Raw genomic sequence first — 19093 nt, 5'->3', positions numbered from 1 at the left:
TATTGTATGGTTATTTGTCTTTTTATGTACATTGCCCTGTAATTCATGTGTGTGGATGAAGGTGCAGTTTAGCAATTTTAAACATAAAAACACTGAGCAATATGTCATCAGCTAATAAAAGGTTTGCAAATGTTCAAGTCCACCCATAAAGCCTATTGATTGGAAACTGCAGGGAGACTTAGGGCTTATCCAAACTTACTTTTGCCCCATTCTTTCCAAACACAAATCCATGCTTAAAAGCTCCTTGTCTGAGTGTTTTTGTTGTTGTTCTTTTTGCCCCAGAGCTTTCCCCACAAAAACCTGCTCTTTAGCACTCAGAGTAAATGTCAATTTGGGTTTTCCACAGATTTTTGTTTGCTCCGACTGAGCTTTAAAGAGCGGGTTTCCACAGGGAAAACTCTGGGACAAAAGATGTCACATTTGGACACTGAGCTTTTGAGTGAGGACCTTTCCTTGAAAGAGTGAATGAAAGGTAAGTGTGGATAAGCTCTTAAATTTAGCACACACTAGAATAAACTTTGCACCTGTTGAAAGACCTGGGAACAAGTTTTCCAGAGAAGATCTGGAGACACATCCTCAGGATGTGTGGATGATAAAATTCAAATGAACATCTAGCCAGTGTTGTTTTAGAGTTATGCTGAGTTCTGGGTCCATGCAGGAGATGTAATTATCTTTAAAGAATTGGTGGACTTATTTATGTACTTACCTTATTTCATGCCATGCACTTTTGATCCCAAATGACCTCCTCCCCATGCAGCTTGTAGATGCAAGCAAGAAATAATAGAGCAATACAACAGTATCTAGTAAAACAGTTTCAAACAACATCACCACCACCATCATAACTTTAAAAACATAGTGTCAGCATCCAAAACCATCCTTAAAGAGCCAAGTTAGTGATGACTGGGCCAGGTGGGCCCACCGCAGAAGAAAATTAGAAGAACCATAGCACAAGAACTGAAGAGGCCCTGTCTCATGCCACACAGAGAAGATCCTCTGACACTGAAGGCACAAAGAGACACGTGGGATTGTGAAGTCCTTCAGATATCTTAGTTTCAAACAGGTGTCAAGGACTACTCTCTGGTAATGATTCTATAAACCTAAGCAGTTCCTTAGTAAAGGTAAAGGTAAAGGGACCCCCTACCATTATGTCCAGTCGTGGCCGACTCTGGGGTTGCGGCGCTCATCTCGCTTTATTGGCCGAGCATACAGCTTCCAGGTCATGTTGCCAGCATGACTAAGCCGCTTCTGGCGAACCAGAGCAGCGCACGGAAATGCCGTTTACCTTTCTGCTGGAACGGTACCTATTTATCTACTTGCACTTTGAGGTGCTTTCAAACTGCTAGGTTGGCAGGAGCAGAGACCGAGCAAAGGGAGCTCACCCCGTTGCGGGGATTCGAACCAGCGACCTTCTGATCGGCAAGTCCTGGGCCCTGTGGTTTAACCCACAGCGCCACCCGCGTCCCTAGTTCCTTAGTAAGCAGACACTATTTTTCTTTAAGTGTGTAGGGAGTAAGTAAGCTGTTGTTGCTCAGTGATGACAGAAATGCACCCTGTGTATGCCCAGAGGCAATTTTATTGTAGACTCAGCTCTAGTATTGGAAGCAGATTCTTGGGTTGCATTCTGACATAGGTGAAGCCCTGTGCCGGTTCCGTTTTCCTCTGTACGGACTGGATTTTTGTTGGTGAGTTAACTTGGATGGAGGTAAATAGGCAAGGCTAAAGGCTGGAGTACAAGAGGACACCCACAGTATGTGAGATATCTATCTACCTACCTACTTACCTACCTACCTATCTACACAATCACACTCCACTGTTTTAAAAATCCTTCGTGCCCTATAGATATGTATGTTAGATGGAAATGTCCAGGCTGGAATTGACCCTAGTTCCCCCACTCCATTAAATATGTTTGGCCAAGACTTCTTTGCCAGGACTCTTGTAAGAATTACTGAGATTCATATATGTGAGCCGTTTTGAAGATTTAAAAATTATTATATACATGCTAAGTGCTCTGATCATTATTTGTGAAGCATCCATCATCCTGAATTGGAATTTGCAAATTGTGAAACCAAATCCACAACTTCCCAGGCAGCTTAACCAATGCATATTCCCTCCCCATTTTTATTTTGCACTGAATCATGCTGGGCATGACACTTTGATTGTATCCACATTCTTTGGAAGAGTAGCTGTGCTGTTTGTCTAGTAATGTTTGCGTGGTGTATGTGAGTTTTTGGTGTTTTTAAAAAGGAGAAACCCCATTGCCTGACTAACGTTGCATGGGGCCTGGATGTATTGGGTGCTTCCCCCCCCCTTGCCCTCTCTGCTGCCCACCCAGCTATGCACCCGCCTGCCTGCCATCCCATGCTCCTTCCTCTTAGGCTTCTCAGTGCAAAGAGTTGAACAGCCTGCAGAGGAACCAGCCATGATGGCTGCACCAGCCCCTCTGGCGGCACATGTATAATTAGACTGGACATCTTGTCATCCCGGATCTCCCCAAAGCAGTGCTGCCTGCCGCCCTCATTGAGAGCCTGACCTGCCTGTGATAACAAGCACTACAGGAGGGGCACCAACCAACCCTTCTCTCCCTCTTTTTCTCTCTCTCTCTCTGCCGCAGGTTCAGGAGGCTCTGCTTGGCATGAAGCAGAGAGACTCATGCTTCGACCAGCTGGGCTCTGCAGCCACATTGCCTTCAATTAGATCAAAATTAATGATAACTCCCAGATTTGAGCCCCTTTAGGCATGGGGCTGAGCATGCAGCTGGCATGGTCTGAACCAGGGCAGAAGAGGGACCTGGGAAAGGGACGTTGTGCCAGCTTCAGCCAGGATGGGGCCAGGATCCAGGGACCAGCAAGCTCCCAGGGTGGCTTCTAATTCATTGCTGCTGCCACCTGCCCACAGTCATGATGGGGCAAGGATGTCACCCAGGGGAGCAGCTCTGCCTGAGTCAGCACAGGGGGAGCAGAGTTACTACCTTGTCAGGCTTAAAGCTGGGTTACTTAATATTTCCTTAAAATAAAATAAAAATCTTTATCTGCCACCTGCATGCCTTTTCACCTGCTACTGGCTTGCCTACTTCATCACTCTCAAACTCTGGGAAATGGTAAGGCACGACTGTTACTAAAGTGGGGCATGTTTATGCTTCACAATGCCTGTTTGAGGATACTGCCTCCTCTTGCTATGGGATGCTCGGTCAGCAGGGAACAGTAAGCCCTTTTGCTGGCAAGATCCAGGGGGTGTTATTGTACTTATTTTGATTTTATATATTGTGATCTTTTCTGTGAACCACCCTGAGACCTTCAGGTATAGGGTGGTATATAAATTCAAAAAATAATAAAATAATAATAATAATAATTCAGCACTAAAGAGCAGGCTTTCTAGGGGAAAGCGGTGGGGCAAAGGCATAGGATTCAGTTGGACAAATGGATGTGCGGATGAACCCTAAGTGGCAGCCTGCACTTCTCCCTGCTAAATTTGGATTTTCCCAGTCCCTGTATAATCTGGTGGAAGGAGGAGCCACTGAAGCACATAGTGTGGGTGGGTGGTTTTGGGGTATTTTTTACATGTGTGGTGACATTTTGCCATCTATTGTCTCACCCCCTACTTCCATTTTGCTTCCATCAGCCCAAAAGAAAAAATGTAGCCTGCCTTTTCCCACCAGTTGTTGCTGAAAACACATTCCCTGTATTTTTTAAATAGCTTTTTTTGTACAGAACTGTTTTTGAACAAAATAAGTGTATTAACAGCAAAATTAAAATTTGCGCTTGTGCAGAGTCTGGATCCTCAGTCTAGACCAGCAGTCTCAAACAGACACAAACAGTATTGAGTTTGTTTTGGGTTGTTAGCTTATGTTGTAGTTATTGTTTTGTGGGTTATGAGTGCTGTAATGCTTTGTGAATTTTATAATATGACTTTTCTTGTGGTTGTGCTGCTTACCCTATTTTTTTAGTTGTTTGGTAAATAGAAGGTGATTGTTCTACTGATTTGTAATTGTTTAACTGATGATTTGCTAATTATTTTATATGACTTACGTTATAACTGTGATGTTTATTATGTTATTATTTATTGTTTGTTAGCTGCTTTGTGACCCATCTGATTGAAAAGCAGCATAGAAATATAATGAATAAATGAATGTGGGCTCCAAAGAAGGAAGGGAGAATTAGGGGCGGGGGTGGGGAGAGAGCAGCATGTAAAGGAGTCGGCATCACCCGTTCCTCCCGTCTACCCCTACACTGATTTCCTGGCAGAATCCTAGCAGTGGATGTAACCCTCACCCGAATCTTTCTGTCTTCCGTCTCTGCATTGATTAATCGCCTCTATCACCTCCTGACACCGTACTTGGCACTCACTGACTAGAATTTTCGCAAACGTTGAACGGGTGGAAGAAATGCATTGTTTAACACGGTTGTGATAAAGCAGAGTGATTAAAGAGTGGTAAGGGTTAACTCATCGGCATTAAGGGATTCGGAGCTGGGGAGGCCAGAGAAGGGACACCGCCTGCTCCCCGCCTCTGAACCAGACTCTTTCTGCATGTCTGAATGCGGCCTCCAAGAAATAAACTTGAGCAGTCCGGGCAGAGGGGACGGTGCTTCCTGAAGAAGGTAGACGGGGTCGTCCCTCCGCCCCACCCCATTGATTTAGGACCCCCGCCTTCTCCCGTTATTAATATGATGGTCTCTCCCCCCCCCCATTTATGCCCCCTTTCCCCTGCCTCGGTGGTTTCCCTCCCCGTCCCCCGTCGCCCTCTCCTCCTCCTCCCGCTGGTCTGGAGCCACCTTGGCCTTCCGCCCTGGGCATCGATCAGCGCCCGCTGCTCAGCCAGGAGAGACCTGTCCTTCCGTATTGACCCGCGGGAGGGACGTGTGTATTCCGTGCCAGTCGATTGCAGGGATCGAAGGCGTGTGAGCGTGGCGCTCCTCGGTCCGGATTAGCCCGCTGGCACCGGCCGGGCGGAGTGAAGGTCGCTGTGACCGGCTGAGCCTCCGGGCGGGGCTGGCAGGGCTTCCCACGGCGAGAGTCCGCGCGGTTCCTGTCTCCTCGCAAGGCGCGCTTTCCGCTGCTGCTCGCCCCCCCCCCCCAAACAACAACATCCCATTCTCAGGGAAGTCGGACACGGGTTTTGCCCCAGCCAAGCTGGAGGGGTGGGGTGGGGATCACCTCTCCACAGCAGAGAACACGCGCTTGGCGTGCAGAAGGGTCTACGGGCGCGACTCCCGGATCTCCCTAGCTGAGCAGCTGCCAGAAGCCGCCGAGAGCTACCGGCGGAGCGAAGTGGGCCGCTGGCCTGGCTCCGCAAGAGGGCGGCTTCGCAGCGAGCGCAGCGCGTGGGCTTCGGCTTGCCGGCGAGAACTTTGCTGGCTTGAGGCTCTCCGGAGTCCTGGGCTGCCGGCGCTTCACAACTGGGCAGAGTTGGCGCGTCTGTCTGTCCTGGCCGCCGCCGCCCCACCCGCTAGGCCGCGCTGCTCCCCGCCCTCCCCTCGCAGTCTCGGCCCCCTCTCCCTACTGGGCACCCCCAGGCCGCCGCCTCCCCTTCCTCCTCTGCTCGGCCTCCCTGGTCCCGCGCCAGCTGCAGTTGCCGGTGGGGGTTTTCCCTGGCCCTGATTCCACTTGGCCAGGCAGGGGCGGGGAGGAGGCGGCGGCGGCAAACAGACCCTTTTGCAAAAGCAATTAGAACTGCCTCCTAAGCAAACGGGACTGAAGAGAATCAATGGTGCAGGGAAAGCGGCTGCGCTGCAGGTTGGGTCTGGGCAGTGCCGCGGTCCCGGCTGCGCAGCCTTCATTTTCCTCCAGAAAGCACACACACACCCGGACCCGCTCCTCCCCACCCCGCACCCCCGCGCCCCGCACGCCTGCTCCTGCCCTAATCCCCAGCAGCTGCGCTCCCTCCCTCCCTCCCTCCGATCAATAAGCCTTTCACTTTTTGCCTCTTGTTTGTTCCGTGGGGAGCGGGATCGATGGGAGGAGGGGGCGTCTCCTCGTTTCCGCTCCCCCTCGTTGGCCGCTCCTTCTCCAATTAGTCAGCCCTGGAGCCTGCGGGCGGGGGGGTTATTGCGTGTGAGAGCGTGTGCGTGTAGGGGGTTGTTGTGCCGTCGCTGCCCGTTGGACCCGAGCACCAGCCGACGACGCGGGAGGAACGCAGTCCTCTTGTCGTCTTCTTCCCTCTCTCAACTTTTTCCTCCCCTCTCTCGTTTTCCTTGCTTTCCTTTTGCATCTTTAGCGAGCAGTTTTTCAGATCAGCGGAGATGGAGGAAGGTAGGAATTAGGCGGGGAGCTGTCAATGGGCAGCTGCCTTGGGCACTAGCAAGGGGTACTCACTTGGAGGAAGTGGGTGGCAGGCAGGCAGACAGACAGAGAGAGTGAGAGAGTGAGAGAGAGAGAACCTGCCCTGCCTGAAGAGCTTGAGCAGCCCTGAGCAGCAGCAACCCCAGCAGAGGCTGCTGCCTTGTGCTGCCTCCTTTCCTTGGCACAGACTTTGCCAGCTTGCGAGCGATTCAAACAAGTGGCTCCAGCATCACTTTGGAGTGGTGGCTCCAGAGAGCGAAGAGGCTCCCGCTGCCCGGCTCTTCCTTCCTTCCTCCTTGCCGCTTGCCTGTCTTTCGTGAGCTTCCCCCGCTTCTTCCTTCCTCCCTCCTTCTCCCTCTTTTTTTTTTTTTTATTTGAGGATGAAATAATGTTGACATGCCTTGAATTATTAAGTATCCCCTGGATTTTATTAGCACACGATGCCTAAATGCTGCCTGTATCTGGTGGGGTCTTAACCGGGTGTGCAGAGGAGCGGCAGCGGCACACACAGCGGCACAGGGAGCGGCGGCAGCGGCGGGCAGCTCTGACAGCTGGGCTTGTGCAGATAAGCGGACGGAAGCACCAGGAGATCACTAGTGAGACAAGGCACCGAGGCAGAGCCCTCCGTCCGGGAGCTCCCAAGAGGCTGGGCCAGGCTCCCCGGTCCTGTTTCACCTCCTCAGCTGGGCTGACTAATTTAGGGGCGTCCTGCAGCAGCCAGGGGAGAGCGGCCGGTGCCGGGCACCCCAGGCTCCCGCTGCCTCCCCTCGCTGGGGGGGTAGCGTGCTGCCTGGTGCCTCAGCACAGATGCCGATTGAGATTGTCTGCAAAATCAAATTTGCAGAGGAGGATGAGAAGCAGGCGGCGAAAGAGGAAGGGGACAAGGAGAGCTTGCTAGAGGAGCCCAGCCAGCCCCACCACCGTGACCTGGCCGCCTTTGCCGGGGCCAGCACCTTGCACGGCCTGGGCCACATTTGCCGCCCAGGGCAGCTGGGGGTCCGGCAGGCCCTCTGGGCGCTCGCATTTGTGGCCTCTCTGGCCTTCTTCCTGTACCAGGCGGCCCGGTCGGCGCTCTTCTACCTGGAGCACCCCCACGTCACCACCCTGGACGAGGAGGCGACCCAGAAGATGATATTCCCGGCTGTGACCATCTGCAACATCAACCGCTTCCGCCACTCGGCCCTTACTGACGCCGACATCTTCCACCTGGCCAACATGACTGGGCTGCCGCCCAAGGACCGTGATGGACACAAGGCCTCTGACCTGCTCTACCCCGACCCTGACATGGCCGATATTGTCAACCGCACTGGGCACCAGCTTGAGGACATGCTCAAGAACTGCAGCTTCAGCGGCGAGAACTGCTCTGCGGGGAACTTCACGGTGGTGAGTACTCAGTGTGCCTTTCCTGCGCTCTCTAGGCCATTCTGTCAAGCACTGGTTGGAATGAATGCATTGCTGGTACCCATGCTTATGCTGAGGTTGAGTTTGTGCCTCAAGTTTCACTGTGGGAGAAAGTACAATAATATTGGAAACTGCCTTATATCAAGTTGAGACACTTGTTCTGCCTAGCTTAGTATTGTCTACACTGACTGGCAGCGGTTCTCCAGGGTTTCAGAGAGGAATTCTTTCCCAGCCCTACCTGGAGATGCCTGAGATTGTATGTGGGACCTTTTGTGTGCAAAGCGGATGCTCTGCCAGTGAGCTGTGGCCCTTCCCCAAAGAGCAGATTTTGTGGCCTGTGAACAGCTCTAGAGCATGGGTGATGGGACACCAGGTGCATCAGGTAAGATGCAGGCAGGGAATACCGCTGTATGCAAGACATATGAGGAAAAAGAGAGGCATGGAGATAAGCAGATCAGGCACTGAAGGAAATGCCCACTTCTAGTCTGGGCAATTCTTTTTCTCTTGCTAGAGTAGCTTGAGACAAGGAAGAGGGGATAACCCTATAAGTTATGTGGGGAAAACTGTAAGTCTGGGATGGGGAACCTGTGGCCCTCCAGGTGTTGGACTCCCATCATCCCTAACCATTGGCCCAGCTTTCTGGTGTGGAGGAGAGCTGGAGTCCAACAGTCTCTGGGGGTTTGCAGGTTCCCTCAAGCTTGCCACAAGCTCTCCAGGTGCTTGGAGAAGATGGGAGCTCCCTGGGCAGTGCTGGCTACACTTGGTGGTTCCAAGATTTTGTCTTTTGTATCCTTAGAGATGCCGTTCTTTCCTCATTTCCAAGCAGACTGTGCCCCCAGCTTGGTGCCCATGGTGGCACTGTCACGGTCCTGGCCAGGGTGGCACAGCAACCACTCCACCTTCCTCTTCATGGCACTTTTTCTGGCATGGCTGTGCCTGCACTATCAGGGAGGCTTCCCGCCGGGTGGAATGAGCTGGCCCCGCGCTTGCTCTAATATTGAGTCTGAAAATCACAAATCCCCGCTGTGGTTTGGGGAAATAAATGTGCTGAGCGGGCGGAATACCTGATGGGACCCTTTTCAGACCATAATGACTCTGGAAATGAGCTGCTTCTCTCCTGCGGACATTGGAGGCTGCTTCGCCTTCTGATCACTGTGTGCGGAGGGGCGGGGGGGAGGGTGGTGCAGGGCAGGGAGAAGCTTAGAAGGTGAGGCTGAGAAGAGAGAAGATAGGGCCATGCATGAGCACGCACGCCAAGTGGATCTAAAGAACATCTTCCTTGCCAGGGCCTGCCACAGATGTACTCTCTTGTCCCAAACACTTCTATGGGGGTGCATGTCTGGTATGGCAGATCCAGAGCAGATACACGGCTCAGGACCCAGGAGCACACCACACCTCCCCTGGGCCCTATGCGAAACCTGCCCCACAGTTGACAGGGGTTGTCTGCTGTCCTTGGCCGCATGAACCCCTTGCAGGCTGTGTCAGAATGCCAAGAGACTCTCTAAGTTTTGTGGGTCTGTGCTGCACTCACAGTTCAATTTTTTTTTTGCTCAAAATCAACACTGAGAATATTCTGCAGTCTGTAAATATTGGACAAATGAAGCTGTAACCCCTGGAAATCCTGCTCTAAGTAATACTGCACACCTCTTGACTTTGTAACCTTTTTGCTGCTGCCGTTACTGGAATGTAGCTACAGAGGGCTTTTCTTTGGAGCAGCAGGATGGGGGTGTTTAATATTCCCCTCCCCTGTGTTGTTTTCTTGATCCGCACCTGCCCCCTCCTCCAGCTGCTGTTTGCTCCATTAAGGGAAAACGCAGGACAAACAGCAGTTCAGGAAGAAAGGATTTTTCAGCAAAAAAAATGATGCAGCAAGGAAGGGTTAAGCACCTCCCTTCCCACCGCTGAAGGAACTGGCAGTCCCCTGTGACTGCATGTTAGTAAAAATCAAGGAAGCAAGCAAACAAATGCAAATAAATAAATGCTGGAAAATCCAGTCTCCCACATAAGTTGTCATGGACCCCAGAATTTAACCAGAAATTGCCTACATTTTCAAACAAGATTTTTGTCTCATGGAGGGCTAGAAACTTGCTTTTTTATTGTTAAATGGAAGCTTTTATTCCTCTCCCCCCCCCCCCCAGCATGCTAAATTCTGGCCCAGGACTAAATTCTGTGCTTATGGATGGGTGATGGATAGGGGATGCCCCTCCGGTGGGCACCCAGTGCCAGAGTCATTGCTTTGATGCGCGTGGTTTCAGGAGGGATATCCCGCGAGGGCCCCTTGGGGGCAGCACACTTGAAGGGCAGCGGGGTGGGGGAACAGGACCTAAATCTTCACTTTTGGGCCGGTTTTGTTAGTAGCGTGGGATATTCCTGATCTCTGATTTTAACCCGTTTCAGCAGCTGCAGCTCTGGATTCTGAGGAATCCACAAAAACGAAGGGAAACGAAGGGCGTTGGTGGGGTGGGTGTGTAGAAATTAGGGACTAAGTGCCCGTGTGTTTCGGAAGGGCCCCTGAGGAGGCAAACATAGTCACCGCTCTCCTTTGGAAGGAGCTGCCGCCAGCGCCTACTACCATCGCTGGGGCTGCTCTCCCTTGCCTCGGCTGCTGAGCTGCCTGCCGCTCGCGTCGTTGCATCGCATGATGAATCCCCTTTAAAGATCCTGTAAGTAAGAGCCGCGCTCGGTAAATGATCTGCCTCTATTTAGCGTCACAAATCCACATTCTTTATGGGACGGCAAATTAAGGGGCCGCCGGGAAGATTCCCCCGCGTAAGCATCTCGTGTGCAGTAAAGCCCGGCCAGCGTAGTAAATCTTGGTGGGCCGTTTGCTGAGCCGCAGCAGCGAGCCTCCCTCTCCCCGCACCGGCCCCAACTCCTGGGCACCCTCTGCTCTGTGGGAGCTGGGGTGGGTGTGAGGGCTTTCCTTGGTGAGTGGGCTATGCACACAGGAAATGTCTTGCTCCTCCACCACCTTCCCTGCAGTGATGGCCGCTGAATGTATGTGTGTGTGTGTGTGTGTGAACCCTGTACCTTAGGCTCAAGAACAGCCCCCCCCCCTTCCATCACTTGAATTGTGCAGGGAAAATCAATTGGCTCTTTGTCCTCTGCTGGACAGGAGATTCCCCAGCAGCGTTGTCCTTCCCTTGCACTAGCTGAGCAGGGTGGGTGGGAGGGAGGGATTGGCAGGTTCTGCTTCAGCCCCTTTCCTTCCCCAGTATCTGTGCAGGGGGAGGGGGCATGGAGGGGTCACCGGCACTTGCCTCTGGGCAAAAATGGGATGGGCACTTAACTCCTTCGGCACTCATCAGGCTCAGTAGCAGCCCCTAACCAGCCACTTGGGCTGCACCTGATGCTTTGTGGCTCAGTTTGCCCTACCTGGGTTGTTGTGAGTGGATCTGGACCCCATTGTCCATAAGCAGAGGGGGTCCTATTCTAGGGCTGCCAGGGACAGCTCCCTATTTACAGGGCGGTCTGCAGCTTCCCATCAATGCCGGCCCTAAAATTTTGGGCCCTTTCTCGCATATGTTTATGTAAAGGGGTGCAAGGTGCAAAGAGCTTTTCAAGGATAAGAGGTGCAGTTGATGGAGAGGTTATGAAGCGAGGGCAGAAGGAAATGATTGGGAGGGGCTTTGCTCTGAGGAGGGGGGCAATGGAAGCTTGTGCAGATCCACAGGAGGGGGATATGCTCAGGCACACCAGTGTGCACACTCAGAAGAACAATTACCCAGCTGGCACCTGCTCTGCAGGGGGTCCTCTTCCAGCACTTGTAGGGGAGGCTAATGCATTTCTAAAAAATTGGAATCGATGTCAAAGGTGGTGTGTTTTTTGGTTCTTCTTCTTCTTCTTCTTCTTCTTCTTCTTCTTCTCCTTCTCTATTTCTTATTATTTTAAATCCCTTGCTGTCAATCTCATCATCCTGGTTTTTTTGGGGGGGAGCATCCTGGGGAAGGTTCCTAAGTATTGGTTGTTGTTTCTATTTCCCATCTGATCAAGTCTCTTTTCTTCAGTCCTGGGGAATTTGTGGGGCATTTGGAAGGCAACTCTCCATGGGAATAGCAGGGTCTCCGAGCTGTAGCCACCCGTAGGGAGATTGGAGTAGTGTGTGTGTGTGTGTGTTTGTGGAGGGAAAGGTGACGTGGGTGTGCAGACAATCAAAATGCTGCAGTTGTGTCTTGCAAATTATCCAAAGAATTAGAGGACGATGTGTGGATGAGATAGCGTGGGGAGAGCAGGAAGGGCTGATTAAAAAGTGCTGCCTAAGAGAGGACTTTCCTGCAGGTCCACATTTTCAGAGGGCTTTGTGGATGTGAGGGTGCTTCCTCCACTAAACTGCTTTGCTTCAGCTTCTCCAAAGGTGGTTCCTTGCCTGGAACTCAGGGCATTTAGAGGTGAGAATGAGCTAGGGTCAGAGAGTGTAGGCAGATGTTGATCCTAAGGCATCCCTGGCTCTACACAGCAGGGATCCCTGCCTGGTGGACTGTGGGCTCAAAGCACAAAAGAACACATGTGTTCTCTCTCTCTCTCTCTCTCTCTCTCTCTCACACACACACACCACCCCCTCCCCCAAATTGCTGTTGCTCAGCCTGGCTTTGCCGCCTCGTTCCCCAGCTGTATAATCAGTGGCACCCCGTCTCGGTGCTGGGGCTGGCGATGACCTTTCCTCCACAATCGTACTTAATAAATGTCACATTTTCCAGCCTATTTTTACTCTGGGTAAATGAGTTCCCTGCGCCGCCTCCCCCTCCACCTGCCACCTCCTGCCTGCCCATTGGTGCAGCTCCCCGGCCACCACTGTTCAGAGGCAGCCGTGCAATCCATTTCCCTAACCCCAGCCCGCACAATGGAGAGAAGTGAGAAAAGGAGGCTGCAGGCAGTCCCAGGCAGTCCCGCTAGTGTTGGTGGCTTGTAGTTGGGAAGTAGGTGGCAAAGGGGGAGAGAGGGAGGATAGCCTGCTTCCTGCCAGCAGAAGGAACATGGGTCCGCCTGAGGAGAGAACAAATCCCAGAAGGATGTAAGAGTGGGCAGAGGCAATTTCTGCTTTGTTAAACAAGCGGCTGGATTTATGTGACCCGTGGCAAGCATTTGGACTTGTTGGCAACCCATGCATTTTGGCATCTCACAGAGGGAACAGGTGGGGTTGGGGGCTGCCTTTGCATACAAGGGTCATCCTCCCTTTCTTGAGCCCTCTTGCCTCTCCACCATCTTTTACTCTTCACCCCCAGGGCAAATTGCATCCTTAGCAAATGTACTGTCCTCTGATGGCTTAAGGAGCTATCATTGCCACACTGCTTTGTCATGCTGGCTGCACCGCCTCTTCTCTAGAGTTCCCTTGCTAGCCCCAAAGCCAGCACAGAGTGGTTTCTGCATCTGTTGCAGATGACATCTCCATATCCCATCCAATTTGATGTTTGCTTAGCAACATAGGAAGCTGTCTTGTACCAAGTCAGAGACTTGGTTCTTCTAACTCAGTATTGCCTACACTGATTGGCAGCAGCTCTCCAGGGTTTCAAGCAAGGGGACTCTCCCAACCCCATATGGAGTTGCTGGGGATTGAACCTGAGACCTTCTGAATGCAAAGCAGATATTCTATTACTGAGTTGTGGATTTGATTCTTTATTATCTATTCCTCCTTCCTTCCAAGGAGCTCATGGCAACATAGGTGGTTCTCTCAGTCTTCCCAACCCGTTGTATCCTCACGGCAACCCTGTGATGTAGGTTAGGTTACAAGAGAGTGACTGGTTCAAGGTCACCATCTTGTCTTGTGCTAATGCTGACATATTCCTGAAGGCTCGCTGTGGTTGGGGTGTTGTAGCAAAAATGATAAATGCTGGTTTAAAGACTTAAAAAATTTGTTGCAGCACAATATCTGGTTCATCAGTTGTGTGGCATGGAGCAATGCATGCATCCGATGAAGGCAGACCACAAAAACTTCTTATGCCACAATATGTCTTCAGCATGCCACAGGACTCTTCATTGCTTGCGCTCATCCTGGAGCCCATAGACTGCCTGGAAATCCATGTGGATTTTAGAACCAATGATTTGTGAGTCACCCTGTTGCTCTAAGGTGAGAAGATGGGAATGTACCTCCCCTTTTCCATAAACAGTTTTACTTTGAACACCCACATGGTCATTTGTACATCTCCGAGCTTGTTCACACATGTAAATGTACATTATTGGTTATTCAGTCCTTGGTGATACTCAGAACATGTGAAGTCCCTTGCCTGGAAACAATTCATTCAGCCTTGTGTGATATGCAAGGTCTGTCTTCTACGATGACTTCATTCACACAAGCAAGTTATATTGACTGTACAGTCAGGGAGAGGTGGTCACACTTGTGTGCTATTCTTTGGCAAGATAATGACTTAGAGGTGTGTATACAAGTAGACTTCCCATAATTCCTACCCCAGTCTAGTTTTACCTCCTAAGCCAAATCCCTCTACCTATTGTGGGGTTTTCCCAAGGACAGACCAATCTGTTAACCCACATGCTCTGCTACTTTGCAACATGGAAGAGAAGGAGAGGCCACCCATCCCTGTTCCTGGGATCTGGAGGCTGTGTAACTTTTCTGTTCCAAAGCCGCTAGCTGCTCTGACATGGGGGAAAGGGTAGCGGAAGGGATCAGAGTGGAGCTGTAGCCGCAGAAGGGTTGTTGGCCTTGGCTCTGCAGTGAGAGGAGGCCGATGCTGTGCTCCATCCATCAGAGCTGCCCGCAGGCTGGAAAATGCTAATAAGCAACCAGCAATGAGAGGGAATCTGTGTCCAAAGCATCTGAATAAGTAACCAGTCCCAGGAGCCGATGCAGCCTCCAGGCCTCTGCACCCCTTGCTCCATTCAACCAATCAATTCTGGTTCTGTGCAAAGCTACTTTCTTGGCAGGGTATGCTTGCTGCTCTGAGTCTGCCCTGGATGATTTGGCCCTTTTTGTGACTCCACAAATTGCAGAAAGCATACCTTCTGCAGATGCAATGTCCCCCAATTTTGGTGTCTCTTTGGCTCGAGTGATGCTTTCTCCGTCCTGTCAACCCAGAACTTGTTTCGCATGTCCCTAGCACAAGCAGACTCTTTGTGAAGGTTCTCCAGCCAGAGATGATGAACCTGTCATTCTCCTGATATTGGTAGACTCCAGTTCCCATAATCCCTGATCAGTGGCCATACTGGCCAGGACTGATGGGAGTTGGAGACCAACAACATCTAGAAGGCTGCAGGTTCCTCCATCCCTGCCATCAGCTCTTGGTTCAGGCTCTGCCCAGGAGAACCTGGCAATCCAAACCTCTTTTTGACTTGCAGTAAGACCAGCTAACAGACCTTCAAACCTTACCTATACCTCTTGGGCAAACAAGCCCTAAAATACTAACATTGTATATGACTCTCTGTGTCGGTCACTTGGACAGGAATAGACAGGTCCATTTTGTCAGGATCCAGTATATCTGGAGTAGTCTTTGGTTGGATGCAAAGCCCGCATCTGTGCTACCTAAGCGTAATTAATGGGGCTGCCCTTGTTCTGTGGAATAGCATTCCTGTAGAGATACAACAGGCGCCCAGTCTCTTCACTTTCTGGAAACAATGGAGGACATTTTTGTTCCAGCAGCTTTTCCCAGCTGGATAAAGGGGTATTCGCCATGAGTCTTTATTTCTGTATGGTGTCAGTTTTGTTTTAAATGTATTTCCTGAGGGGCTTTCTTTCTTTCTTTTTTGGCATGCTTTTAACTGTTTTAAATTGTTTTTATTGTGCATCGCCTTAAGATGGTTGTATAGAAGACAATTAATAAATTAATGATCATCACATCATTATCATCATTTTGGGCTTCCTTTGATTAGATGGATTTGGAAGCTGGGAAGCCAGAGGGTGACTCAGGCTGATCTCCCACTCTTTGGTTGTTTCCATAGTCTGCACTTCTACATATCACAAGGCAAAGGGCAACCTAACCGTAGTTGTGTTTGCTGCTACAATTGGCTGAGAGCCTATGCCTCTTTCTGGACCTGCAAGAGAACCGGTTGCCATGGGCAATAGGCAGAGGCTGAGTGTCACAACATCCTCAAGGCTCTGCTGGGCCCACTTAAGAGATACGATATCCTTGACCAAGCCTGGCTGGTACCCCCCCCCCGCCCCCAGTTTAGCATCAGCAAAAGCATGCTATCTGCAGGGCAGAGAGCTGTCTCTAGAGTCTGACCTTCAAGGTGTATGGGACTGGCTGGGCTCCCCTGTTCTGTCCCCCCAATCGCTGCTGAGCGAAAACTTGGCAGAGTGGCTGGCATGGACCCCACATCTCCTGACAGATATTAATTGTTTCCCAGGAGCAGTTAATTAACTGGGGCAGGAGCGCAAGCAGCCTTGGGAGAGCGGAAAGCCTCATTAACTCCTGTGGGGGTGGGGAGGAGGGCAGTGAGAGGGAAGGAAGCAGTTAGATGGAAATGCGGGGGCATTCTTCATCCAGGGTGTGTGTATGATGAGTCAAAGTAGGCCCCGTTGGGCAGGAATCCAAGTCTTTATCCCTACCCACCCACCAAGAGAGATAAGATAGCATTGCTCATTGTCTCTCCCCCATCTGCTTCAGATTTCATCCCAGAATGAATAAGAAGTCAGCCACACTTGGGGAAAGTCAAGCCTGGGATAGCAACAATGGAGTGTCAGGTAGACTTGAGTCAGAAAGGGAGCAAGCAGCCTGTGAATATTATGGGAGGCCGGCGGCAACCCCGGATCAGATAGGAGGGCCTGGTGTGGTCAGTAAATGTTACTGACACCCCACTCCGCTAACACCAGGGCTTGGGGAGGGTGTCCGTGTATAGCGATCTCACTTGCCTGGGAATGGTGGCACAGCCCAAGAGCAGTCGCAGTTGGGAGCAGAGATGCCGTGGGGGCCAGCAGGCTCGGCACCGTCGCTGTGATTGAGATCAGATTGCTGCCACGCATAAAAAAGCTATCTTCATAATTATATTTAATGAATTGACTTTAAAAGCTCTTACGCTCTTATCTGGGTTAATTTAATATTACACACTTAATAAGCCTGTCTGTAATACTGTCAGGGTATGCATGAGCGCTGGGCCCAAGGAGCATCCTTCAAGCCACTCTTCCCGCTCGGTGCATGAGGGCAGCAGGTGTATGTATGTACCCAGGTCTGCCTATCCACTGGTGCCAAGAAACAACGTAACCCTCTGGTTTGGAGCCTTGTGCCACTGACTCTGCTTCCCTCACTGTGGCTTTGAGACTGGAGCATAGTTTCCATTTCTGTGGGGAAGCAACTCTTTTAGTTACAGGGGACAAAAGATAAGAAGGGAGGACACGGCAGCCAAAAGGAGCATGTGACCAGAAAGCAGTTGAGCCTGGGTCAGCTCTGAGAAGATCCCTTGCTTGATCCCTGCTAATCTGCAGCAAGATCCCTCTCTCATGGAAAATATACTTTGGGACTTGCCCCCTGCAATTGGGATAAACTGCTCAGAATCCTTTAGAGGCTTTTCTTTGTTGAAGTCTTAACTGTTCCCGCTCTGGGATTTTTTTCTGTTGCCTATAGAGATAGTGTTGGGCTTCCTACAGGAATATCATCAGGCTCCATCCTCTGGGCTCACAGCGGACCAAGGAATTGGGTTAGGGCTGCTGGGCTGAGGAATCTCTTTCCTGCAATTCATTCCGGATGGTCTTCCATTTACTTCCATTTACCAATCCTTTCCCTTGCCCTAGACATAGGAGATAGACAGAAGGGCCACAAGTGTGCTCCCTGTCTGCTTTGGAAAACCCCTCCCTCTCTCAAGCCCTGCTATTCCCATAAAACAACAATCCTAGCAAGTCTGGAAAATGCCTCTAGGAGCCATCATCTTTATACATTGAGAGAAGTGTTCCTGCTGGGCTCTTTCAGCCCAAATAAATGCTTTGTTGGAACCAAGAGTGGCCTTGGAGCAACATAAATACCCCCAGATCTCTCTCTGGATCACTTACAAGCCTGATCTTTCTTTAACAGAGCAGCATGCTTGCTCACAGACACTGGTTTCTCACACAGACGGAGTCTCTTTCAAGCTGCCAGAGGAGTGCATAGCTGCTCTGTTTTTCCTGGCAGCTGGGTGCTTTGCGAGGTCAGGGCTCCAGGACACAGAGATACTGTCCTTGCATCTCCTCCTTTGTCAGCTAGCACACGGCAAATGCCATAAAAGAATGGACAGTTGTTGCAGTCTTGCTCTCTGAGAATAATGATAAATATTAAGGCAAAATCTGCTTTTAAAAAAGAGAAAAAATGCCAACCTTTGTTGGTGTAGCAGTAGGCAAGCTTTCAAGTTACACTGAATTCATCATCAGGTGAATTAGAAAGCTTATTTCAAATAAAACAGAATAGCCTGCAAAGTGATAGCCTACTAAACAAAGCCTTAGCATTTGTTGTTGTTGTTGTTGTTTTAAAAAGGAAGGAGGTCATAGTCCCTGTGAGATAGAGGCCAGGCCAAACACTGTGACGCTGGAAAGTCTACAGCTCCACTACCTGCTTCCTTCCCCCTTTTTCCTTCCTGCTCTGAAAGATGCAGTGGCAAGTGCCCTAGGCATGCCCGAGGGGTCTGGCTCTGCCATATGGGGATTAGTAGCTCCGGAGCTGCCAGCTTGATTGAAGAAAGAATTGTGTGCATCCTCATCAGCCTGACCAGACCTGGAAGAGCTTAAATGGGGCAGAATCCTACAACACCTCCAGCCATAAATTCCCACCCACCCTTCACTTTCATAAACTGTAAGCCGAAAGGGTTGATTCACACATCCTTACAACTAAATGTGTGAACTGCCTCCGTTGAAGGATATAGTGTCTTGAGGCAATGTCAAGTCAGCAATATGAAAGCTTTGTCTGTGGTCTTGGTTGTTTCATGCAAGTGAGGCATCACTAGATGTTGTAGTTTCTGAATTATAAGCGAGCCCATGTGAACTCTCTCTAAGGTGAGGTGAAGCATCCACGTAGAACTGTGTTTCCTTGCATGGAACAAAGTGTGTTTCCATGGTTGGTTTTCTTGGTTGTTCTGGTAGTGTAAAACTAAACCATGATTTTGAAGTATTCTGGAGTTTGCACATTCCCTTCACCTTCAGGGTTCCTTCCCTTTTCGGTTTGTGCCATGTCACAGTTGTCCTTTCATCCAAATGCCATTCGCACTTGTCCTGCAGTCCAGGATTGGAAACCAAGGTTTGATCTCTGATGGACAGAAAGGAAGGGAGGACTATGGTTTGAACCATGCCATAGAGTTAGGCTTCACTGACTGTGGTAGACTAAGATGAAGTTGTATCTCTGTAGTTTGGAATATTACTCTAATTCCCTTTTGGTTTTACAGCAGTGGTGAGCCATTCACATTTCCACTTATGGCCTTCAAACTCCCATCAGTCCCAGCCAGCCAGCATGGCCAGTAGTCAGAGATGCTGGGAAGTTCAACAACAACTGGAAGGCTAGGGGTTTCCTAT

At 50.6% G+C, this 19093-nt stretch overlaps 1 protein-coding gene across 3 annotated transcripts in view; it reads left to right on the top strand.

Annotated features, from left to right (window-relative positions):
• ASIC4 (acid sensing ion channel subunit family member 4) overlaps positions 1–19093 on the top strand; it is a 210948-nt gene that overhangs the window by 116710 nt on the left and 75145 nt on the right. The window contains exon 1 of one of the 3 annotated variants that reach the window (XM_082237287.1): positions 5938–7659. The exons of the other annotated variants lie outside the window; for them this stretch is intronic. Coding sequence (XP_082093413.1) covers positions 7084–7659 — 576 coding nt within the window. The 5' untranslated portion in view covers positions 5938–7083. Of the gene's footprint in view, positions 1–5937; positions 7660–19093 lie in introns of those variants that run through there. 3 annotated transcript variants of the gene reach the window in all.

Source organism: Podarcis vaucheri, assembly GCF_965113315.1.
Source record: "Podarcis vaucheri genome assembly, chromosome: 1".
In the NCBI taxonomy this organism is placed as follows: Eukaryota; Metazoa; Chordata; class Lepidosauria; order Squamata; family Lacertidae; genus Podarcis; species Podarcis vaucheri.
Note: the sequence above shows the minus strand (reverse complement) of the source record. Positions and strands in the feature narration are given on the sequence as shown.